A 25846-nucleotide genomic window follows, 5' to 3' on the forward strand; every position below is an offset into this window, starting at 1 on the left:
CAGAGAGCTGTGAGGCTCTGTTGATGTCTTCTCTCCTCGTTTCCTCATCATGAGCTTATAATTATGAGCTGTTTGTTTGTAAACTCTGTAATAATGAGCTGAAGCTCCTCAGGCTTTGCTCTGCTGTGGGAACACCAATCATGATGCAGGAGCTTCTCGCTCTGGGAAACCTCTTCTCTTTAACTCCTGTCCCCTCCCCGTCGCCCTCTCAGGTGGCCCAGCTGCTGCTGAGCAGTAACATGGTGGTGGCGCTGCTGGAAGGCGAGAGGAAGGAGCCCACGGATTCGGCCTTCACCACGCCGCTGCATCTCGCCGCTCGCAACGGACACAAAGACATCATACGGTGAGCCGGACGTCGTTGGTCTCATCGTAACAGTCGTGTTTTAGAGACCGGCGATACGAGGGTGGAGGGTTTCTTTGGTCACTTCCTGTTTGGATTTTGTGTTTTACTGTGTGTGTGTGTGTGTGTGTGTGTGTGTGTGGTTGGATTAAAAAACACTGTCAGAGAAACACATATGATGAGTTTGAAGTAAAGACTGTAGGTAAAAGATAGAAGCAGTAACGAAATGTGGTGAGCAAGGGGCGGATTTACTGCTAAGCTAACACATGACAACAGTACTAACATACACACAATGTAACATAAACACAGTGTATTTATTCCAGCTCAGTGTGGGAGTCTTTCCCGCTGGTTTTATGGTCTCATTAGTTCCTCATTTCTCTGCTGTCGGTCTCACTGTGAGTGCAGCTCCTCACGCACAGAGTGGAGGAGACGGGAGAGCAGGTTTATTAATCCACGATGAAGAGTTCAGTTACTGTACGTGAAGTAAAAGCTTCAGAACAGCTGATGAGCCTAACCTAACGAGAGAGAATCTCAGGGTTGTTTTTTCAGCATCTGATGGTGTAAAAAACCTCCTAACTTCCTCCATGCCTGGTTAGCCCTCCTGCAGCTGACCTGGAAGCTCTGCCTGAAGTCCTCTCCCTGCTTCCTGCTCCTTTCTGACTATAATAGGACCAAAATGAACGTCAAGTTTATTCAATCAGATCTGAAAGCAGCAACTGAGACCATAAAGAGAGCTCAGAGCAGCGATCTGTCCAATCAGAGTTCTCCTTAGAACCACATCGCTCGCCCCCTGCTGGCCATTAGAAAGAATGCAGGTTGCAGCCTTGCCTTCAGTTTCCTCTTTGAGTCGAGTATGAAAGCGAGTGTGTGCAGAGATGCTGCAATCAGAGGGCAGGGCTGCTGTGGTCTGTGGTGTGTAACCGCTGAGCCGGCACGCTCACACAGAGGTGGAGGGAGCACGAACTGTGTGTGTGTGCGTGTGTGCGTGTGTGCATGCGCGCTTTTCTGGGAGTCTTCTTCATGCCTCACATTCCCTGCAGAGATGTGAAATCCACTACGTCTCTGACCCAGTTTCACAGCGTTTCATCCCAGTTACAAGTGTTCCTCTGTGTGTGTGTGTGTGTGCGTGTGTGTGTGTGTGTGTGTGTGTGTGTGTGTGTGTGTGTTCAGCTGACTCCAACAGGCAGTATTTCAGTATTTTAAAGTTTTTACATTCACCTGCTGAATAATAAGTGAGGAGAAATGAGGCCGAGCTGCTTCGCTGAATAAGAAAAACAGTGTTTGACGCGGCGCAGCAGCAGATCTGAGGTCTGTTTGTTTTAGTGTGAAACCAGCTGCTGCTGACAGAGCTGAGGTTACTAATCCTGCACAGTTTAAAGCTACTTATCAGCTATAAAGGTGTGAAATTACAGGTTTATTTGAAGCGCTGATGGTCTGAAATGAATACCCACCTGCTGGGCGTCTGTGAGGGTCATTAGGGTTAGTGAGGTAACTCTGTGCTGGTGTGTTCAATGACAGAGGAACTCTGAGTTTTCCAGCATCAAACAGGATGTGTCTGTCTGGTCTCAGGCTGCTGCTGAAGGCTGGCATGGACATCAACAAGACCACCAAGTCTGGGACTGCTCTGCACGAAGCTTCGCTGTACGGAAAAACCGAAGTGGTCCGACTCCTGCTGGACGTGAGTTTACTTCCAGATAACAGAAACGTTATCGCCTCGTTAGGATCGGCACATACGTTTCAAATATTCATTATTCCTGCCTATAATTTATGACTTTAGTTCAGCCTAAGCAGTGAAATCTGAATTGAATTGATTCAGTCGGGACTCAGATCTGATAGATGATTAATAGATGATAAAAGCAGGAGCGAGGACGTCATCCTTCATGCCCTCCAACAGTATCTGAGTTTATGTAAGATCAGATCAGCTCTGATCAGAGCTCTGCAGGGAGGACTGAATATTCTCAGTCTCATTCATATGTGACATAAACAGGTTTGTGCTCTTCTGTCCAGGCTGGAGTGGACGTGAACATCCGAAACACCTACAACCAGACGGCGCTGGACATCGTCAACCAGTTCACCACCTCCCACGCCAGCAGGGACATCAAGCAGCTGCTCCGAGGTCCGAACAAACCCGGCTCACACGCTGCGTCTCAGCACTTCTGGGCTCCACGTTAGCACTGAGCACTTCTTAAACACGAGACCTGTGAAATCAAGTATTCCTGAGACTCTCAGCCTTCCTTTTTCACCCTGATAAGCCCTCACCTCTTCCTTATCTGAGTGCAGCTGGTGCAGGGGTTCACCTGACTCTATAAGCTGCATTTTAAAGAGCGGCTGCGTATAAATCTGGAGTTATGTAACGTTAAACTCTTATCTGTCGGCTCGCGCAGCTTCAAAGAGCAGATCCAGCCTCAAATTTAGCAGCGCTGTGTGTGCAGCGCTCTGTAATCCTGCAGCGTTTGAAGCTCCTGTGGGAACAGCCTGACAGAATAATGAGCGCTTGTGTTGAAGAAGTGATTTAAACATGGACGGAGACTTTCCCGTCTTGTTTACTGCCGCCGAGCGCAGCGATGAATAATTCGCTCGTGCTGCAGATTAATTATTGATGCGCGCTGTTAGCGCCTGCATTCAGCAGGCTGTGGGTACTGCCGGGGCCGCCGCTGAGACTCTGTCCAAAGAGTTTCTGTAAATGTTTGCTCATCAGCACTGCCGCTCTGTGTGCTTCATCCTCCTCTCACGTCCTTTCTCTCCTCTGTGGATCTTTGTGGAATCACAGACAATCATGATCAGCGCCTCTGAAAACAAAGTCGAGCCAAAATTTGCTCTCAAATGCATCGAAAATCCAAGACTGCTGTTATTAGGCTCTTATTCCTAAAGGGGACGTTCTTTCTCAGCTTCTTTGGTCTTAATCTGAAGTCTGAATACGATTATGTCACTGAACTCAAATTAAAGAAAAATATCAGCTAAAAAACTGTAACACTTTTTTATTCACTTCTATAAGACTTCCTGTTTAATAGACGGTTATTTTGGCACTTTTATCTTCAAATATTCTTCCATTTAAAGGAAGAATTTCCACATCCGTGATTTTAATTAGGAGCAACTAAAACACAAATCACAGTGTTTGTGTAGCTGTTACTACAGCTAACAATCAAACTACAGCAATAAAAAGATCAAATATATTTAGTTAAAGTAAACAATATATATGTATATATATTTACTTGAAGTCAGAGATGGCATGACACATTAACAGCAGCGCTAACAACAGAGCTAACAGCAGAGCGCTACATCAGGCTAGTGCTAACATTAGCTATAACTAACGTTGCTAAAATGAGCTAAAGCTAAATCAGGTGTAGTTTTTTGTTCATTGTTCTAAATTGGTAAAAATTGCTAATTTTAGTGAATTTTGAATTAGTTTTCAGTTCATGTTTGAATCAGTTATCAGTGGAGAGAAAATAAAAGCTAAATGTAGCTGTGTACGTTTTATTTTTTCACCTCCTGTGAATTTAGTTTGATTTGGTGGTTAAAATAGATTTAAATCACACCACTAAATAGTTATTCTTTAAAAAAAAAACTTTTTATTATTATTATACAAAGCAGCATTTTTACCTCGTCTGTCTGCTGTCACATGTTCAGAGAAAAAAGAAATAATAAGCATTACATTTTAATCATCTTAATGATCTTTAAAACACTTATTAATAATAATAATAATAATAATAGGTAAGTTTTACTATTGAGGCCATTTCTTAACAGTGAAGTGACATAAGGTATCATTTTAAAATGAATAAACGGTTTTGAACTTCCTGTTTGGTTTCTCTTCAGATGCGACAGGTGTTTTGCAGGTCAGAGCTCTGAAGGATTACTGGAACCTCCACGATCCCACCGCCCTCAACATCCGGGCCGGAGACCTGATCACGGTGAGCCGCTCGGGGTTCGACCGCTCGGGGTTCGACCGCTTCGTCAGCTGTGGTGGTGCGGATGCAGAATTAGAACTCATTAAACAAACTTACCTCCCGTACCTGAGCTGTTACTGATGATGAAACTTTAAATCTCGGGTCTGAGGCGTCACAGTCTCTGACACACCTTTTGAGGCAGGTGCAGACGACTCCAGCATCAGCTTCCTGTAAATTCCTTCCTGTATTTCCCGCCTGTGTGAGGGCGGCGTGTCAGTAAATTAGTGCTGCAGTAATTTGTGAAGCAGAGATCAGTCAGAAGTGATTTCATATCTCGACGTCCTGCTTTTATATCAGACCGCGAACTAACCACAGACATGAGCTGTGCAGATCAGCAGGCACTTCCTGTCAGTGAATCATGCAGGTGAGCAAAGCCGAAGGTGTGGAGGTGCTGCAGGTTGGACGCCTCGTGTTGAGACTCGTATGAAGTATTAAACATCAGATTCCTGTAGTGCAGATGAAGAACTTCCTGTTCCTGTGTAAACTGTGGGAAAATCCTGACGATGTTTCTGGACCATCTCCAGAAGCAATAACACAAAGTTTAGAGTAAAGGTTCACTGTGCTCTTAACACACTTCATATTAAGAGTTATTATAAATAAATATCTATTAATTTAAGAAAATAATGAATCAGTTTATTTCAGCTGCTCAGCTCGTGTTCAGGTAACAGCTCACCTGAATCTTTGACTTGTAGCTGTTTCTAACTCAGATTATTCCTAAATGAGTGACGTGTCAGAGAAAGTCACGGCTGTAATCCCAGGTTAGAGCTAAATTAGCTGCGACTCGGGTTTACCTGTAAAGGACAAGGTAAAAGACACCAGCTGACCTTTGCCCTTTGCAGGTGTTGGAGCAGCACGTGGACGGACGCTGGAAAGGCCACATCCACGACAGCCAGAGAGGCGTGGACCGAGTGGGCTTCTTCCCCCCGACCATCGTGGAGGTCATCAGCAGGAGGAACGGTCAGTCAAACTTTGTAACCCTCGCAGGTTTGAGGAGTTCCTCAGAGTCCGTCTGTGGGGTCGATGCTGCTGAAGGTTTAATGTTACCAAATACCTGCTGACCTTTAAAGGACCTCAGATAAGGAGCACAAAGACAAACAAGGACTGTTCTGCTATGAAGCTGTAACTGAGTTTGGGTCCTTTAAATAGTATTTATCAGAGTGCTGAGCTCTACGTCTTCTCCCCACTCAGTAGTTTTTTTCACCTCCATCAGTCTGTACAGATGGAGTTATTACTTCCTGTAGGAGTCGATCCATTTACAGGCCTCCACCCCCACCTCCACCTGAGACCGAAACTAATCCGCTTGCTTCCAGACCATCCCACGCTCCTCTCTCCTCCTTCCAGCATCCATCTCTCCATCCACACCACATAATCACTCACCTCCACCTCTAACCATCAGCTTGATAACCTCCCCCCTCCTCCCTCCTCTTCCTCCCCCTTCTCGCCCTGTAGGGGGCACCCTGTCCCGGCACGCCTCTCTGCCCACCCAGCGCCAGCAGCTGCTGTCCAGAGCCCCCCTCTCCTCCAGCCTCAGCTCCGCCCCTCAGACCGACGACTCCTACACTCTGTACGCACCCCCCACCCACGTGGTGCTGCCGCTGGCCAACGGCCTAACGACCAGCACAGGTACACACACACACTGCAGACACACACCTGCAGGCTGTAATGATGTTTGGTTCGGGTACTGTTCACGGCCCCAGCACACTTTTTATTTTCTAGAAGAAGTTTGCCTCCATGTTTTTCTCTCCCAAACGTACACCCTCTGCAGCAGCGTCACTCTGCAGCAGCGTCACACTGCAGCAGCGTGCATGCTGTATGTTACACACCGCCCTGCTCGTACCTCCACGGGCTCTCGTGGCAGTGCGATGTTGCTGCAACTTTAGCATCTTTTTAAAAAAGAAACGTAGGAGTCTGAACAAGTCTGTTAGATAAGATTAATGCTAATGTTAACTGGCAGCTAATGCAGACACATGCACTGTATGACCAAAAGTATTCACTCACACAACCAGATCACTGAATCCAGGTGTTCCAGTCACTTCCACAGGTGTATAAACCAGCACCTAGGCATGCAGACTGCTTCTAAACATCAGTGAAAGAATGGGTCGCTCTCAGGAGCTCAGTGAACTCCAGCGTGGTACCGTGATAGGATGATACCTGTGCAACAAGTCCAGACCTGAAATTTCCTCACTGCTAAATATTCCACAGTTGAGTGAATTAGAGCAGAGACTGAGACAGGCCCAAAATTCCCACAAACACTCCTAAACCTGTGGAAAGCTGCTGGGGGGGGGGGGGGATGTTACTCAGGTTCATGTGTGTGTGAAGGCAGATGAGTGAATACTTTTGGCAGTGTAGTGAATATGAAACCAACACTGAGTGTACTCCAACCATGAAGGTGTGACTGACCCTGTGGTGTTACCCTCCTGTAATCAGCCTCTCTTTGACCTCTGATCCCGGTCTGACCTCTCTGACCTGCACAGGTGTGATTATATCTTTGCTCTTCACGTCCACTCATGGTGTTAAAGACAGAACCTTCTCTTTACCCCCTGATCTATGTCCTGTAACACAGCTCACCTCCTCAGTCAGCCCTCCTCCCCCTCCCTGACAGAACCGGGTCCATCAGAGTCTCTCTGTGTGATAGGTTCGTCTCCGAGCCGCCTGTCACAGTCTGGGTGTCCTTTCGAGGACATCTGGGTTCTCAGGGACTCGTGTCATGGTAAGAGCCCCTCCAACGACAGCTCCGCCTCCCCGGCTGCTCTGAAGCTGCACCGCTGCCCCGCTCAACGCTCTGCATCAGGTCCCACACACCAAGACCACTACAGAACGCCTCACTCAGGCTCCAGCTGCCTCGCTTCGCCTCACACCACCTTCTGTAGCTGCTTCTCGTTATCTCAGGTCTCCTCGTGGTGTCACATATTCACATCGTCTAATATCACAGTGCTGTCCCAAATACTCCGTATAACAGGGTTCAGTGGGAAATGAGCAGGTCACACGTCTGTCCCAACACCGGGTCATTTGAGAGCTTTTGGCAGGGGGGAGGTGGGGGTTCGCAGAGAGATCACACATTAATTAAATATTAAGATTAAGAAGAATAATTAGGATATTTTTAACTCAGTTGGTGGTCTGCTGGCAGAAGGTTGGTTCTGGTCGTCTTTGAAGGCACCTGGACTTCCCTGAAGGTCCTTAAAAATGTTTCTCCTCCGATTCTTAAAGCTTCTTTTCGTGATGACACGGGGGGGCGAGTAGAACTTAAGATGACCCAGACTGAAAACTTCACAGCTCAGATTTGTGACAGAACGGGTTAAAGGTGGTTTCCGTCCTCTTTTCCAGAGCTGCTGCACGCCGGTCAGCTCCTGAGACGTGTGATTCAACATTAAGTACACGAATGACCCAGACGGGTTTAAGGTTAATCAAACACAAATATTGAAGGTTAAATCAGCCCAGCAGCTGCTGACAGGAGCCAGAATGAACCATTAAAGTAAAGGTGAGGTGAGGTTGAGTCGTCTTGGTGTGTCAGGTCCAAACAATCTGAATGATTCGCTGTATGATCTGCTTCAGCCTGAACGGTCCGAACTCTCAGGCCTCCTCACTGATGCCACGGGGGGCCACACCGGGTCACACTGCTTCATCCTGACGTGGCTCCATTAAAGCTCTGTGAAGCTGCTGCATGTCATTGAGAAGCAGAACAAATGCCCTCCATTGAATTTTACACTGAAAACTTTGAGTCCTGCTTGTGCTGCAGAAAGTCTCCGTGTGTTTAGCTGAAGAGGTTTGTTTGAAGAAATGTTGTGCATGATTTGATGCTTTTCTCTCAGCGATCAGTGACGGCAGATCGGTGGGAGAACCTCCTGAACCTGAGTGAGAGTCGATCACAGCTACAGGGAACAAAAGCTTTCCAGCTGCTTTGTCAACACAGGTAAAGATCAGGTAGCAGCTTTAAAAGCTGCTACCTGATCTACATGTTTCACGGACACTCGTGCCTGCAGCTGTGCTCCCATGCATCCCGCCCGTCACCCCCCATCGCCCCTGCAGGCTTGTCGGCCTCCTTCTCGACAGAGCGCATCCGCTGCTTCCTCCAGCCTGACGCCGAACCTCTGTGACGTCGCGTAGCGTCGTGTCGCTCCTTCCTGTCAGTTTATTCGTTCCTGTGTTCTTTGGTTTGCAGCTGGAGACAGAAACAGCGTCGGGAGCACCGGCAGCGTGGGCAGCACCCGCAGCGCCGGCAGCGGGCAGAGCACCGAGAGCAGCCACGCCCCCAATGGACTACAGCATCACACCAGTCACCATGACAGCAAGGTACAGTCAATATGTATGGAAAGAATAAGCACCCTAAAATGTGTCCTATTTTTCAGATTAGGAAGTTCAGGTCTGGATAACTAACTTTCTATTCCAGGAAGGATCCTATGAAAGATGAAGTTTCTCTTAGAAAGTCAGAAATACTTCAGACTGAGGCAGAATTCCAACAACAACCTGACTCTGAATATGTGGTGGTACTAATATGCAGAAGAGACAGATTTGGGAGGGTTCTGAGACTGGAAGGCTGCTGGAACAATTCCTAACGTGCACATGGGCAAAGGTTCATGCTCCTCAAACACACTTTTGTTGATATCTGCAGGTTCGAGTTATTTCGACTCAGTTTTACATCATAAGAGTCGGTCAGAGCAGGAGCAAGGGTTCGTGCAGCGCTCTGTGTGATTTTAGATGAATCACATGACACACGATAATCAATAAATTACATGTGACTCCTAAAATTCTGAGCATCAGCAGGCACGATGCTTGGTGTCCTGTAAATGCTTCAAACAGCCTGTGTTTTCCACTGAAGTATAATTTCATTAGTGATTTAAATAGCTGAGTCATCAGTCTGGAGCCAGGCTACAGAAACTCAGACGATGGATTTGTGAAGTGTCTTGAATTTAAAGCTTTTTCTTTTCATTTGTCTGATGTGTTTGACTTTTGTAAATCTGTCCTGCTCACTGATGCTGAGGGATTTACATTTTTGCGTGTGCAGGCGGCGCCCTCTGCTGTCGAGCCGGGACAGCCTGCAGACCTCAGCAGGCCGGCCGAACACCCTGCAGGTACGTCTGTCTTTATTCATGTCTGAAATTAGGAAACACAACAGATAAAGTTGTGTATTTAATGCACTGTTTGCAAAGATATATATACAACAGCATACTTGGGGTCCTTCTGTTCTCTTCCTGCCTCATTTTACCTCCTGTTATTTCCTGTCCAACAATAAGTAACGTCTGAAGTGTTTGGTGCAGGCGGGACTCCTCGGAGGCAGACGGTGACGGTGCAGAGACCTGCAGAGCAGAGCTTCTCCCAGCAGTTTGTTCGTCCTCAGCAGCTGCTGGAGGGGAAGGTAATCCGACTTCATGCTCTTGGTTTTTGTTTTGCATCACAATAGAAAGAAATCACAATAATTCACACATCAGTGTGGGAGCCAGTTCCAGAAAGCAGGTTCAACAAACTCAGAGTTTTAAAACTGCTTTGTAGATCAGACCCTGTGTTGATGGATCACATGCTGAGAAACTGTCCTTCCACTCATGGCTGCCAGTCCAGACTGTTCCAGGACCCTGCATACCTGTCAGACCTGTTTGTCTTAATGTTCCCATTGCTAACTCTGCACTGCGCCGGCCTCTGGTTCTATATACTGATTTTGTTTTTTTTAAAGATGGACCTAAAAGTAGTAAGACTTAAGCTGCATGTATCACCTGAAGAAATAATGTCCTGTGTGGTTGTACTTGTGTGTTTAGGATACAGAGGCCATCTATCAGTGGCTGAGCGAGTTCCAGCTGGAGCAGTACACCGGAAACTTCCTGAGCGCGGGATACGACGTACCGACCATCAGCAGGATGACTCCTGAGGTGAACAGTCACCGACGCTTCACGCCTCACATTCACCTTTTTATTAAAACAGAACAAGACTCTGTTGATGCCACTGACACTCAGTATCAACACAGACTGCCCCAAATATTGGACCTTATACAGAGAAACATCAGAAAACCAGCCCAAAGCATAAAGACCCTGCTTTGGTCTCTGGATAATTTCTCCCTTCATAACAGCTGTAAGGGGGGAGGACGTTTCTATAACTCACCTGTTTAATTAATGTTACCATTATTAGGGGCGTGGCCTCTCTGACAGTTAGGTGGTGACACAGGTGGCTGTAGCTGCTAGCTGTCTGCTAGCCTTCACCCTGAACTGGACCTGTGGATCCTGTTTGTGCTGTTGGAGCCTTTTGGAGCATTTTTAATGCAACAATCTGACCAATCATATGGCTGCTGTGGCTTCATTGGACTAACAGACCGTCCAAGAAGGCGGAGCTCCAGTTTTGCTGAGTGAAATTCTGGGATTTTAATTGGATGTTACTTAGAAATAATTTGCCAAAGTCACCTCCCCCGTTGCCCATATATGGACACTTCTGGCTCCAAAAAAAGCTAACAAGCTTCAGGAACCAATAAGTGACATCACGGTGGTTAATTCCATTTTTAAAAAAATTAGAAAGCAAAACTAGAAGGAAAACTCACATATTCCTAAATTTTAATTTACCAATTATTCCAGTTTAAAATGAATGGATGAAGTTAAAGCATGTTTCATAATTTGAAAATATTCAGTACATAAAATCCACACAATATAAAAAGCTCGAGGTCTATGAAATCAAACAAAAAAGCCTTTTTTATAGACAAACAGTTAATGAACAAAAACACTTTTTTCTCCTGCTGTGATTTCCTGATTAATCCACTGTGTCTGAACCCCAGAGCTGCAGCTCTGAGTGACTCACTGATGTTTAATGTCTGCAGGATCTCACCGCCATCGGCGTGACCAAACCAGGACACCGCAAGAAAATCTCCATGGAGATCAACAACCTGAACATCCCTGATTGGCTGCCAGAGTACATCCCAGTAAGGCTTTCAGCTGTTGAATGCATGTGCTGCTTCATAATGAGCTGAATACGCTGATTTTCATCTGGTCTGACTCGTACGCCCTTTTCTTTCAGTCTGATCTCGGTGAGTGGCTCAGTGCCATCGGCCTCCCGCAGTACCACAAAAAACTCTCTGAAAATGGCTACGACTCCATCAGCATCGTCAAGGACCTCACCTGGGAGGATCTACAGGAGATCGGCATCACCAAGCTGGGTAAGGACTCATTAGATGTTTACGTTTTTGGAGTGTGTTCCCTAGGGCTGTCAGCACTCTGGGTTTCATGTTTATATTTCCTTCCAGGCCACCAGAAGAAGCTGATGTTGGCGGTGAAGAAGCTGTGTGACATCCAGAGGGCGATCTTTCAGGCCGAATTAGGCCAAGGCACACTGCGACGCAAAGGTCCAGGAGCCCTTCATCTGGTCGCCATTGAGTCGGCCGATGCTGGCGGTGAATGTTCTTCACCTCACACCCCAAAAATGCTGACCTTCCAGGACAGCGAGCTGAGCGCCGAGCTGCAGACAGCGATGTCAAGCCACTACGGAGGCTGCGAGGAAGGTTTGGCCATCAAGAACGCAGTGGGAATGTCCCAGAGCCAGGAGAGCATCGACACCCGGTCCAGAGGTTCCGGACGCTCCCAGGAGCCTCCTACAGCCTCCATCACCCCCCAGAGCTGGTCCCAAGAGAGCCTGGAAGGCAGCCCCGCCAAGGAGAGGAACCTCCCCGAGGGGTGGGACCAGAGACCCTTGCAGCAGCAACCGCTGCCCAAACAGGTTCCTCTGGGTACGGCCACTGTGTTCAAGTACCCAGCCATCCCAGCAAAGCCCAAACTACCTGGATCTCGAGGCTCCTCCCCTCATGGCTCCCCGGCACTGAAGGGTTTCAGCTACCTGCATTCTCAGTGTGGTTCCACAGACCTGAACTTATCTCCTAGGCCCGACAACCACACAATGACCCTGACACCCCCCAACAAGCGCACCCAGAGCATGACCCGCTACGCTTTGTCGGACGGAGAGCCTGATGACGATGACGATGAGCTGATGCGTCCTCCTGGGAACGTGCCGTTATATGCCACTTTGACACGCAAGCCCGGCCGCAGTCAGCTGGCTCGATTGCAGTCGACCCCAGACAAAAATGGTAATGTGGGACGCAGTCAGTCGTTTGCGGTCCGTGCCCGGAAAAAAGGTCCCCCTCCTCCTCCTCCAAAGAGACTGAGCTCTGTGAGCAGCACCACCAGCAGTGAGCTGAGCGACAGCAGCACGACTTCATCTTCTGGTGGCGTGGTGACTGACAGTCCAGGCAGCGTGCGGAGCATTGCAGCTTCTTTGGAAGGGGGTGCAGAGGGGAAGAGCATCTCAGGGTCTAAACCAGATATTGTGCGGCAGGAGCCTCCATCTCCCACCCTCAGCTCTGAGGCTGCAGGGATAAGAAGGAGGGTGCAGAGCCAGTGTGTTCCCTCTGAGGCCGATGGCAACATTGAGTTAGACCGAGGGGTGAAATCAGACTCAGAGGAAGAAGAGTCAAAAGGTCATGGACTGGAAGGCTCCTCGTCCCCTCAAAACAGCTCCAGTGAGTGTATCCCTTTTGCAGAAGAGGGCAACCTGACTATCAAACAGAGGCCCAAAGCTCCAGGGCCACCCAGGGCCGAGGCTGTGCTGGAGCCTCCGGATAAACCTGCAGCCAAGAATCTGGAGGTGCCGGAGTTTAATCTGAAGGAGTCGGACACAGTGAAGCGCCGACACAAACCCAAAGACAAGGAGCAGGGAGGAGAGTCCCCCAGCAGAGAGGGAGCAGGGACCACCGGATCTGAGTCCGGCAGCAGTAGACCCCTATCCCAGAGCCAGGATGTTAATCTGAGAATCAGTGAGACCAGTCTGGAGAGGCCAGCCAGTCCAACAACAGGTTCCCCCATTAAACCTCCTGTCTCCCCAAAACCTGCTGTTGCACCAAAACCTGTCAGACACAGTCTGCTGGCTGCACAGGGTAAGATACCCACACCTCACAAATATGCTTTATATAAATCATTATAACCAAGCAATAATTGACTGACTTCTGACTTGACTATGGAAGTGACATCACTTCTGACAAACGATCTCATCCTTGCCTCTCTAACTTTGACTTGGCACTATTCCAAATGAATTTGACTTGCTAGATATTGCTGCTACAAGCAAAGGAGTATGTCAGCATCTTGTTTGTAAGTGATGGGATGGTGAAACAGGAAGATTGGTACGGCATCAGCAGACCATTGTGAAGAAAGAGCTGGGGTAGAAGGTTTGGGCATCTAATCAGGATGTTTCCTGTTTCCTTCTCTTTGGAGTTTTTCCAACATGCCCAGCTTGGATGAGACCCTGTGGTAGGAAGGTTGACTCATAGACTGAACTGGAAAAAAGAAAATAAATGGTGGGAATATCAAACTATGTGTACTGCCAGCACAACCCAACTTCAACTAAGTAGAATTGGATGGATGGATGGATGGATGGACGGACGGACGGACGGACGGACGGACGGACGGACGGATGGATGGACGGATGGATGGATGGACGGATGGATGGATGGATGGACGGATGGATGGATGGATGGACGGATGGATGGATGGACGGATGGACGGATGGATGGATGGACGGACGGATGGATGGACGGATGGACGGATGGATGGACGGATGGATGGATGGACGGATGGACGGATGGACGGATGGATGGATGGATGGACGGATGGATGGATGGATGGATGGATGGACAAACTTGTTTACTGTGGTTTGTGCTGACTTTTTGCTGTTGACATTGTATCCGTTGATTTTGAAATTGCTGACGTATAGGTCTGGATATGGACCATGCTGTTCATGACTTTGGACTTCATGGTTCAGGTTTGAGTCTTCAGTTGACACTTTTTGGTATTTTATGTCATGTGTGCATCTTCTGCAGGTCTCTCCTCTCCTACTCTGACCGTCAGTGTGGTTCAAAGTGTGGCCTTCGCCTCTCCATCCTCACCCACCCACGGGCCTCCAGCTCCAGCTGTGATCCCAGCCACTCAGGCCCCTCAGAGCCCCTCTCTAACAGCTGCGAGGCCTCACACATCTGTAGTTAGTCCAGGTCTTCACCCTGAATCCTCTGTGGGGATGGAGGTGGCTCAGCAGAGACTGGATCAGACCAGCACGTCTCTGGCAGCAGCTCTAAAGGATGTCGAGAGTAAACTCAATGTGGAGAACAGCTCTGACAGGTAAGATCACACACACACACACACACACACACACACACACACACACACACACACACACCCATGGTCAGGTCAAGGTCATACAAGGCCCCGATCTCAACCCTACTGGCAAATTCAAGATGGCGCCGGTGAGGTCAGCAGCCGTCGTACCTGCTCCTACGCTTTGTTTGTATATATTAGGTTTAGCTCTAATTTTGGACTCTATAATTCCGCCTGCTCTGTGTCATATCACGTATGACAGACAGACTCTTTTTAATATCAGAATACAGCACTGTGGCTGTATTCTGACACCTTTTTCTCCCGACCCGACTTGGCCTCGGGAGATACTGCGTTTCCAGTGGGCCAGCTCAAACAAAGGCCCCGAGGGAAAAGAGCCGGCGTAAGAGAGAGGCTGAGGCGCAGAGCGCACCAAACGCCACTGCCGAGCATCCTGTTGGCTAATGTCCAGTCACTGGATAACAAGCTGGACGAACTCAGGGCCAGGATACAGTTTCAGAGGGACATAAGGGACTGCAACATCATCTGTCTCACGGAGACATGGCTGACTCCCCTCATACCGGACCACGCCGTACAGCCGTCGGAGTTCTTCAGTGTTCATCGCACGGACAGAACGAGTGAGTCTGGAAAATCAAGAGGAGGAGGTGTGTGCCTAATGATTAATAACAACTGGTGTGACAGTAGGAATGTTGTCCTTCTGAAACAATCATGTTCACCTAACCTGGAGCTCCTAACCCTGAAATGCCGCCCCCACTACCTGCCCCACGAGTTTACTTCGGTCATCTTCAGCGCCGTCTATATTCCACCTCAGGCGGACACAAACACTGCACTATCCGAGCTACATGAGGCTATTTCCACCTATCAGGCTAACCAGCGTGATGCGGCTCTCATCGTAGCCGGGGACTTTAACAGTGCAAACTTGAAAAAGGTGATACCGGAATTGATTCAACACATCGACTGCCCCACCAGAGGAGAGAGGACCCTAGACCACTGCTACTCTCCATTCAAAGAGGGCTACAAAGCAAAGCCTCTTCCGCCTTTTGGGAAGTCTGACCACACCTCTGTCCTTCTCATGCCGAAATACAAACAACGGCTCAGGCAGGAACCCCCTGTTTACAGTGATATTCAACCTCTCACTGAAACTGTGTGTGATTCCCACCTGCTTTAAAAAGTCCATCATAGTCCCTGTCCCAAAGAAACCACACCCCAGCAGCCCCAATGACTTCAGGCCCATAGCGCTCACCTCTGTGGTGATGAAGTGTTTTGAGAGACTCATCAAGACATTCATCACCTCCTCACTGCCCACCACCCTCGACCCACTACAGTTTGCATACCGGCCAGACAGATCCACAGATGACGCCATATCCTTCCTCCTCCACAAGACCCTTTCACACATAGACACTGGTAAGGGGAACTATGTGAGAGTGCTGTTTGTAGATTACAGCTCAGCATTCAACACCATAGTTCCCTCCAGGCTGGTCTCTAAGCTGCTGGACCTGGGCCTGGGCCCATCCCTGTGCAGGTGGGTTCACAGCTTCCTGACCAGCAGACCACAGGTGGTACGAGTGGGTCACCTCACCTCGTCCTCCCTCACCCTCAACACTGGATCCCCCCAAGGCTGTGTGCTCAGCCCTCTGCTGTACTCACTGTACACCCATGACTGCGAGGCCACGTCAGAGTCCAACGTCATCATCAAGTTTGCTGACGACACTGCTGTTGTGGGACTAATCTCTCACAATGAGGAGACAGCCTACAGGAGAGAGGTCTCCCGCCTGGAGAACTGGTGCCAGGAGAACCACCTCCTGCTCAACGTCAGCAAAACGAAGGAACTGATCGTGGACTTCAGCAGGAAGCAGCAGAGGGACTACCATCCACTTGTCATCAGTGGTGCTGAGGTGGAAAGAGTGGACACCTTCAAATACCTGGGAGTGACCATCTCACAGGACCTGTCCTGGACTCATCACATAAACATCACTGTGAAGAAGGCCAGACAGCGTCTCTACCTCCTCAGGCGGCTGAGAGACTTCAAGCTCCCACTCAAGGTGCTCAGGAACTTTTACACCTGCACCATTGAGAGCATCATGCGTGGGAGCATCACCACCTGGATGGGAAACTGCACCAAGCAGGACTTCATGGCCCTAAAAAGGGTGGTTCGTTCAGCTGAACGGACCATCAGAACCACCCTCCCCAACCTGCAGGACATTTACACCAAGCAGTGCAGGCTGAGGGCCATGAAGATCCTAAAACAGCCCAGCCACCCCGGACACTCTCTCTTCTCCCTGCTCCCATCAGGCCGGCGTTACCGCTGCCTGAGGACTAAGACTGAAAGGTTGAAGAAGAGTTTTTACCCACAAGCCATCCGTCTGCTCAACTCTGAGCCCTAACTGGACCATTATTGCACAGTGTAAATATTATAATTTAAAAAGTGTGTATAGTGTATAGTATATAGAGTATAGTGTATAGTGTGAATTACTTTTTTTTATTTTTATTCTTCTTATTTATATGTGTGTGTATATATGGTTGCAGGTACAAAATACATTTCACTGTGCATTGTACTGTGTATAACTGTGCATGTGACAAATAAACACTATCTTATCTTATCTGTCTTATCTTATCTTATCTTACCTCATTTTCAAAAGTACGACCCTCCCCATAGCAACTGAATTATTTTATTTTAACCTTAATCCAGCAATTATCTCATATCAGCTTTTCAAACAATATATGTAAGGACCTGGTTATAGACTAAGCCCTGGCCCAGTCTCAGTCCAAAAGTTGTAACTAACTCACATTCCTGCTCTCTACAAAACGAAAAGTTTGAGCTTTTCATTAAAATCTTCAGTTTGCAGATGAGATGTATCAGAATTCAGGGGCCAGACGATATCCACTGGCCCACCTCATTTTTGCCCCAAACTATTTCAGGGCCAAAGTCTCCCCCTCTGGTTTCAGGAGATGTGGAGGAATTATAAAGCTGCCGAGAACACTGATGTTGTGTTTGTTGTATCATGTTTAATGTATATTTATTGTGTCTCATCTTTTCACACCAGCAGAGCGAACACAGTGAAGTCTGCAGGAACCATTTTGGATGACATTGGCAACATGTTCGATGACCTGGCCGACCAGCTGGACGCCATGTTGGACTGAAATAAATAAAGTCTGTCGTAAACCTCAGGAAGTGACACATGGAATTAAAAAAAGGCTGATCAATGGAGGGATTTTAACCTGCCCAGTGGGAGGAGCTACTGTCTCAGCCTGAACACCAGCACTTAATCCCCGCGGTGCAAACAGAGTCCGTTAGTTTCTAACCGACAGCTGCGTCCGGTTTGTGTTTGCAGGCCGGCCCGGATCACTTTGTGTCTTTACAAAGATGAACTAAGCAAAGATGCAAATGTTGGAGCGACCGACTGCAAGGAGAAGCTCCTGAGCTGATTATTGTATTACTGTTAAACACTAATACTGTAACATGAATTTTGATGTTTCTGACATTAAAGGACACCAAAGTCCTGCCATCATCTTCAGTTCAGCTTCTGTTCCAGCAGGTTCCTGATGAAAGACTTACTTCAGACCATAATACTGGTTTTAAACCAGAATAATTCATATTTGTGCATTAACAGTGAATTATGACTGCATGTATGTAAAGAGTGGAGTTTATGGTTGGCCAAAACAGCACCGTCTGACTGGAAGTCCAAACTCAGATATGTAAGAGAAGCTCCGGTGGGCGGAGACCAGAAACCGACTCATTCATTCAGTGGCCTTCTGTTAACCTGAGGACCGTACAGAGCAGTCATTTCCAAACCAAGCACCAGCATCAGAGGCTCCGAAACAGGGAAAAAACTGTGGACTGTGTATTTCTGAAGGGAAGCTGATTGCACTGTAAAGCACTTCTACAGTGCCCTCAAATTGTCACCATTTCTGAAGCTTTTTGGCCTCTTTGAGCTCCTAGTTTTGCTCTGTAGAACATTTTGTGTCTGACTCCAGATCAGTGTTTCCAGTAGCCGTACAGAAGACTAAAAAGCATCAAACTACCTGCTCAGCAGTGTTTCCCTCCGGTGCTGGAGACCAAAAATGGAGCTGAAAGAGAGTAAGGAGAAGGTGGATAGTCAAGATGTACCACCGCCAAATCAAATGTTCATGTGACCCTTCAAATATCACTTTATATGCATGCAGAGCAAATTTTCTGCTAATTTTATTTGGCTGTGGTCAAAACGCACTAACCTGTGAGTGGTGTTTTTACCTGAACTTCTGTGATCATCATTCTCAGTTTACCTGCTGCTGGAACAAAACCTGGATGGACTTGTTTCTGTTGAACTCTTTTTTACAGTGTCTGATCATTTCAAATTTTACCTTTGTAATATTTAAAAATATCTATTTTATACAAATTTTTACCGTGTATAATAAGTTCCCATGTCTGCGATGGTAAAAAAATGACCTTTTTTTTTTTTACTTGTATGTGTGTTTATGAAGCTCCAGCAAACCTGTAAAAGTGCTTCATCGTGTTTGTACAAAGGGAAGAGAAGCATGTTAAGCTCATTTCATGTGTGGACTCTGTGTACAGCTGAACACAGCCGATGACACACATACTTGCTATTTTTTGATATTATTTTAGTCAAATTAGTATTTAAATTAGAGTTATCTAAATATGTATATTGTACACTAGTAGAGGTATATACAGGAGCACATATCCAACCAAAGGTCTGTACAGATTTTCAAACATTTCCTTTAAAAGAAAATGAGAGAAATTTGGAGCTGTTACCCTCGTGGTTATTGTAAGATGTTTATGAAATGTTATTTTTGTGTCCAGCCTGCAGCGTATGGATAAAACCTCCATATTTAGCATGTCATAGCTCGATCTGAATGTTTGTGTTTATGCTGGTGTGTCTGTTGTTGTCCTGTGATCCTTGTGTGAATGAGAAACTCTGCCTTGGATTTGTGATTCTCAGGAAAATCCCTGAATACGTCGGCTCCTCCGTGTTATCCTGCTCCCAGTGTGGAATATTTAAAATGCCACACTCATATTTCCATTTCAGGTGACCAAGCAGATGGCAGGATTAGCACTTTTTTGGTAACTAAAGGTGAAGGAAAAAAGATCAACAGTTTCATGAATTTATACCTATTTGTACATCTGACAAGATTAAACTTTGGCTCTGTGATAAAAATTCATCAAAGTAATGCTCATGCTCTAACTGGGTTGCTGGCGAATCCTCTATTCAGGGCCAGTAACAAGTTTTTAAAGTGGTGTTTGATGTTTTTACATAGCCATTTATTAAAACACCCAGGCACTAACATCATTAGGCAAATAGGCAGATTTATATATAAAGTGGGATATCATCAGCATAGCAGGTAATGCAGCCATAGTGTCAGATAATCAATTGCAAAGGGAGAATAAAAGAGGACCCAGGATGGTTCCCTGAGGAATTCCACATATTAACGATGGGCTGATGTATACAACAAATGCAGGACATCATTATGATAGTCACCTTTTTTCTTTTATCAAGCATTTTAAATCTTTCATAGAACTCTCTATTGTCTGTTACTTTTTATACAAGAGATTAAAAAATATTAATTTACCCTTTTTTTTTTTTTTTTTTTACAAAGCCAAGTTGGAAAAACAGAATCGAAAAAACATGAAAACAATCTCCAAATATAGTAAATGCTTAAAGGGTCAGAATGTATTGTGTAGTGGAGCTGGATGTGTGTGTGCTGCTGCTTTTTTGGAATATTCCTTTGTAAAATTGTTTAACCATTAAATATACATGTCATCCTGATTATGTTTTTGTTTCTTCATTTAGACAGGATTATGGGATTTTGACCTCCCGACGTAAACACTAAGAATTTGTAGTTTCTGCCTAAAGACCTCAACCCTGTTGCTAGTAAATGATAATGCTTCTTTATTCTATTTATGAGGGACATTTGTTTCTCTATAGTTTTTGAATAAACAAAAAAAACCAACTCTAAAATACCCCCATAAAAGCTCAACTAATAAAGAATCTACCTCTCGGTGCTGGTATAGCTCACTGGACTGAGAAGGCGAACCAAATGCAAAGATGCGGGTCTTCCACAGTGTGTCTTTTGTCCCGTCTCCCTCCCCCCCTCAGCAGATGACCCCCCCTCCCTGAGCCTGGTTCTGCTGGAGGTTTCTTCCTGTTAAAGGGAGTTTTTTGGGGGGTTTTTTAATGAGTGCTCGCTCATAGGGGGTAGTTTTCTCTGTATTATTGTAGGGTCTTTATCTTACAGTATAAAGCACCTTGAGGCGACTGCTTGTTGTGATTTGTCGCACTTAATAAATAAAATTGAACTGAATTGAAATTTTCTACTCTGTTGTTTGACCATAAAATGAAATTGTATTTGCTTTTTGAGATTTTACCTCCAACCAAAAGTAAAACGTGTTGAAGGGCACCCAGGTGGCTTAGTGGTGAAGCCGGCAACCACATATATATGCCGCGCTGCAGTGCGGGTGGCGCGGTCTCGAGTCCCGGCCTGTCGCCAACTTGCCCGCGCCTTCCCCTGTACCCCTCCACTGCTGATAAAAGCTGCTGTGGCCAAAAATGCAACAAAAAAAAAAAAATGTGTCAAACATAACATACTCCAAATGTGTGTCTGTTTGTGGACTTCCAGCAACAGTTACTGTAATAATCTTGTGTGAAGTGGAATTTCTCAGCTTTCTGAAACCATTTGAATTTTTCTGAGTCAGGTTATGGTGGCAGCAGTGTATTCCAGCCCATCACTGACCCACCACCAAACCAATCATGCTGAACAGTGTTACAGGCAGCATAACATTCTTCGTGGCTTCTTCAGACCCTTTCAGGTCTGTCACATGTGTTCAGGGTGAACCTGCTCTCATCTGTGAAAAGCACAGGGCTCTAGTGGTGGACCTGCCAATTCTCCTATTTTATGGCAAACGTCAATCAGGCTCCATGGTGCCAGGCAGTGAGCACAGGGCCCACTAGAGAGCATTGGGCCCTCAGGCCACCCTCGTGAAGTCTATTTCTGATTCTTTGGTCAGAGTCATTCACACCAGTGGCTGCTAGAGGTCATTTTGTAGCTCTGCAGTGCTCATCCTGTTCCTCCGTCACAAAGGAGCAGATCCCGGTCCTGCTGATGGGTTAAGGACCTTCTATAGCCCTGTCCAGCTCTCCTAGAGTAACTGTCTGTCTCCTGGAATCTCCTCCATGCTCTGAGACTGTGCTGGGAGACACAGTAAACCGCCCTGGAGGAGTTGGACTACCTATAGGTACTCTGTAGGGTCCAGGTATGGCCTCATGCCCCTCTAGTGCACCTGCTGTTAATTTCATTAATACCAAAGCACTGAAACTGATTAACAACCCCCTCTGCTACTTATCTGACCAGATCAATATCCCAGAAGTTAAACTGACTTGATGGTAAACTCTGATTAAAAAGTGTTCCTGAAGAGCTGGCTGAGAGCAGACCCAACACACAAGTGTCCAGTTTATATGAGAAGATCTTCAAGGGAAGATCCGCCTCGTATTTTATTATGTATTGTAAAGCACTTTGTGAACTTTGTTTTTGTAAAGCATTATAGAAATAAACTTTACTTACTTACCTGTCAGTTCCAAGCTTACGCTCAGCATCTTCATGAAATCCCAACAGCAGCTTTTCAACACCAAAAGAGGTTTTTGCTTTGGTGGAGAGTGTTAGTAAATCTGGACACAGTTACATTTCTTTTTTTCAATGGGGTCAACTGCAAAAGTATCTGTAGGAGTTTCCCTTTCAGAGCCTGCAGGGGAGCCACAATACAACACACAAGCAGGCAATCAAGATATTTCTCAAAGTGAGCTTGGAGTGTTTGGTCAGAATTTGGTCCATAACAAACACAGATGCAGTCACAGGTTTCTCTTCTCTCAGATCTGTGATACTGAAAAATCTGTCAAAATGCTGCAATGAAAACCTGCAGTATATGATACTGACTTTAATAAATACCTAACATTACTTCTCAATGTGGTGAAACAGCCTTAGAAACAAAAAGCAACTCAAACATGTGCATGCATATGAGTGTGTACGTGACCACTAATTTGGCAAATAGCATTACACCTCTGATTCCACATGCAGAGGTCTGAGGGATCCTCCAGGAATGGAAAGACAGTGATCTCAGAGAAGCTGCTACTGCTGCCCATCAATCTGGGAAAGGTTATCGCTCCACAGTAACAAAGATTATTCATTAGTGGAAAACAAACAAGAGCAAGACTGCTGCCAATCACCCCAAGTTCAGATCATGCAATACTCAGAAAAACTGCAACAAATCCAAGAGCTCCATCTCAGACTCTACAGACCTCTGTTGCCATGTTAAAGGTTAAAGTTTTTGACAATTACAAACATACTGAACAAGTATGGCTGTTTGGGAGAGCTGCAGGAGAACGCTTCTGCTCTCTAAAAGAACATGGTAGCACAGCTTAGGTTTACAAAGTTGTATCTGACCAAACCTTCAGACTTCTGGAACAAACCGAACTCAGCACATCAGCACAAACACCTCAGAGTAGCTGAGCAGAGCAGCACAATGGAAGAGGGTAGAGGATCTGGGCTCCTTGCAGTCCAGTCCAGGGGCCGTTTCCCTCAGTGAATTGCGGCAGTCCTTCACTGCTGGGTCCCACCACAAGGTTAAATTACCCGCAGAGCTACAGAGCAAGGGTGTTCACGTGCGGCGAAAGCGAGTCAGTTCAGGAGGTCAGCCGCTGAGCGTGAGGTGCTAATGACTCAGCTCTGGAGGATGGCTGTGGGGGCAGCGACAGAGACTGGGGAGGCGTGGTAGTCGACAAAGGCGATGGAGCACCTCAATCAAAGGCGCTGGCGGTGAAGACTCTCGGGTGGCATGGCGGGAGGCTGGTGTTGACCAAGATGATGGAACACCTCAATCACGAGCGACATCAGCCCCCCAGGCTCGGACGGAGCGGGACCCTCTGGACGAGGCTCTGGCCATGCTTGAGGCATTGCACATGTTACAGGCCTCTCATTGGGTCTGTTTAATGCAAAGAAAGTAGAGACGAGAGACATCAGTTCTGTTCGGTCTGCAGGCTCTTCCTCGTCTGAGGCATGGAGGCCTCGCAGCAGCCGAACACAACCCGTTCTACTTCCCCCTTGTGGCGAAGCCGCACAATTACATCTTCTTAACTCCAACTAAAACCAGTGCAATACTGCAATAACCATTGCCTTTTCCACCAATAAATTCTTAAAACAAATTGTGACAATTGTGACCATTCATTTGTAGGTGTCACTTGTCTGGACACCTTTTTTCCTTGAGGGCGCACAGGTAAAGTCACAGGTATTCAAAGCTTCCTCTACATTTCCACTCCTCAAATGGTACCTTAACTCGTAATAAGTGGAACTTCCATCCTCATCAGAGCTTGCATCACTGTCAGGTTGAGATTCTGTCTCTCCTCGAACTGGTTTGGGTCTTTTCTTCTTGACTCCTGGAGACTTACCTCCATTATTTGTGGCAGGAACTCCACAGGAAGCTCATTAGCAAGATGCAATACATTACCATGTAGAACACGCACCTTTTCTCATCTGTCTCTGAAGCCACCCTATAAACAGGGCTGTCGCTGATCTGCTGCTTCACCACATAAATGATGTTTTCCTAGTATGACCTTAACTTCCCAGGACTACCCCTTTCAGTCAAGTTTTGTACCAGTACTCGATCTCCAGGTTGTAGCACGATTCCCCTTGAATCTTAGTCATAATATTTCTTCCCATGAACATTTGACTTTTGGCTGTTTTCAGATGATTCCTGTAAGCATCAGTCATCCATTCCTTCCATTTTCCAGCATAACTTCCTGCTGTCTGTGGCTCTCCACCAGTAACCAACTTGAATAAGTAGTCGTGGTAGTCGTGGATGTCGACCAAAAAGCAGAAAGAAGAGTGAGTAACCAATTACCTCATGGCCCATACAGTTGTATGCATGAACCATCTGTGGCAGGTAATCTTTCCACCTTTCCTTCCGTTCGTAACCCAGGGTCCTCAGCATCTGCAAGATGGTGCAATCCTCAGGGGTTTCCCTGAGGATGATACGGGGATATTCGGCTCAGCTGCTGCAGAGTCCGAAATATTTCATTCTCAAACTCATGCCCTTGATCATAATGCAGCTTCAAAGGGTAGCCAAATCTGGGGATATAATCTTGAAAATCCTCACTGCTGCAGTTCTGCCACTCTTGTTGCAAGTTGGATAGGCCTGTGCATACCTAGTAAAGTGGTCTATAACAACTAGGATGTACTGGTGTCCACCTAGATAATCAATTGAAACCAATTCCATTGGTGAGCTTGTAACTATGCTGGACATGGGGGCTCTGATGTGTGCCACAGGCTTCTTTTGCTTGATGCATGGACACTGCCAGGTGACATAATCTTCAATATCCCACCTTATGAATGGCCAGTAGAACTGTGGTCTAGCCAAACTGACCACAAGCCAAACTTTCTATTCCAACATGCCCTACATTGTCATGTAGATGTTTGAGGACTAGGGACCTGAAGCTAGTTGGTAAGACAAGGTGATGCTTTTCTGCAGTCTTACGATAAAGAACGCCATCTTCTATGCTCAGCCTTGTCCACTCGTGCATCATTTTCTTGACAAGGCCTCTCACATTCTGTTTCATTACATTGGTGAGTATTTGACTCAAGTCTTTCATCCTCAACATGTCACCTATTTCAGGGTCTGTTCTTTGAGCTCTCTGTCGTTCAACCAAATCAATGGGTGGAACCACTTCTTGGATGCCTGGTTCAAGCTGGTCATCCTGTGCTAGGGTCAGAGCAGCAATCCATGCAACATCCCCATGCTTGCCTGCTCCACAGCCTTCCCAGGTAGCTTCTCTAGGGAGCTCTTTTGTACACTCAATGATGTACCTTTCAATGTCTAGAGGATTTCTCGACAGAGTGTCTGGATCATCATTTACTTTGCCAGGTTGGTATTTATATCGAACCTGAAGTCTGACAATTCTCCCACCCATCGAAAGCCAACCACATTCAATTTGGCAGTACTCATGACATAAGTTAGGGGATTAATTCAGTTCAATTCAATTCAAGTTTATGTATATAGCGCCAAATCACAACAAACAGTCGCCTCAAGGCACTTTGTATTGTATTGTGTGGCCATCACAGTATCCTGCTCGTCTCCCCTGGCAGCCCCTCCCCTATCCACCCTAGTGCTCTCCAGGCTTTAAATGTGCTGCTGCTTTGCTGAGGTGTTTTTTTGGAACCTGACGGGAGGAAACCCATGCAGGCACGGGGAGAACATGCAAACTCCACACAGAGAGAAGCCCAGGAAAATGTGGAATCGAACCCAGACCTTCTAGATATTATTGTAGCTGTGAGACAGCAGTGCTAACCACCACGCCACCGTGCTGCCCAGGACATTACATGTAAGCTTTAAATTTCAATGGTAAAAATGTCCCCGAGCAGCTCTTCCCTTTAAATCTAACCTCTCAGTTGCTCCTTCTGTC

The 25846-nt window shown here is 46.7% G+C and overlaps 1 protein-coding gene across 1 annotated transcript in view; it reads left to right on the forward strand.

The window, feature by feature from the left end:
- LOC115785040 (CASK interacting protein 2) overlaps positions 1-20160 on the forward strand; it is a 62206-nt gene extending 42046 nt beyond the window's left edge. The window contains exons 7-21 of the mRNA XM_030736479.1: positions 213-343; positions 1910-2018; positions 2348-2456; positions 4154-4248; positions 5124-5241; positions 5734-5907; positions 8444-8574; positions 9287-9353; positions 9540-9637; positions 10032-10142; positions 11075-11176; positions 11272-11410; positions 11498-13177; positions 14117-14411; positions 17450-20160. Coding sequence (XP_030592339.1) covers positions 213-343; positions 1910-2018; positions 2348-2456; positions 4154-4248; positions 5124-5241; positions 5734-5907; positions 8444-8574; positions 9287-9353; positions 9540-9637; positions 10032-10142; positions 11075-11176; positions 11272-11410; positions 11498-13177; positions 14117-14411; positions 17450-17546 — 3456 coding nt within the window. The 3' untranslated portion in view covers positions 17547-20160. The remainder of the gene's footprint in view (positions 1-212; positions 344-1909; positions 2019-2347; positions 2457-4153; positions 4249-5123; positions 5242-5733; positions 5908-8443; positions 8575-9286; positions 9354-9539; positions 9638-10031; positions 10143-11074; positions 11177-11271; positions 11411-11497; positions 13178-14116; positions 14412-17449) is intronic.
- The last annotated feature ends 5686 nt before the right edge of the window (positions 20161-25846 follow it).

Source organism: Archocentrus centrarchus, chromosome 8 (assembly GCF_007364275.1).
Source record: "Archocentrus centrarchus isolate MPI-CPG fArcCen1 chromosome 8, fArcCen1, whole genome shotgun sequence".
Taxonomy (NCBI): domain Eukaryota; kingdom Metazoa; phylum Chordata; class Actinopteri; order Cichliformes; family Cichlidae; genus Archocentrus; species Archocentrus centrarchus.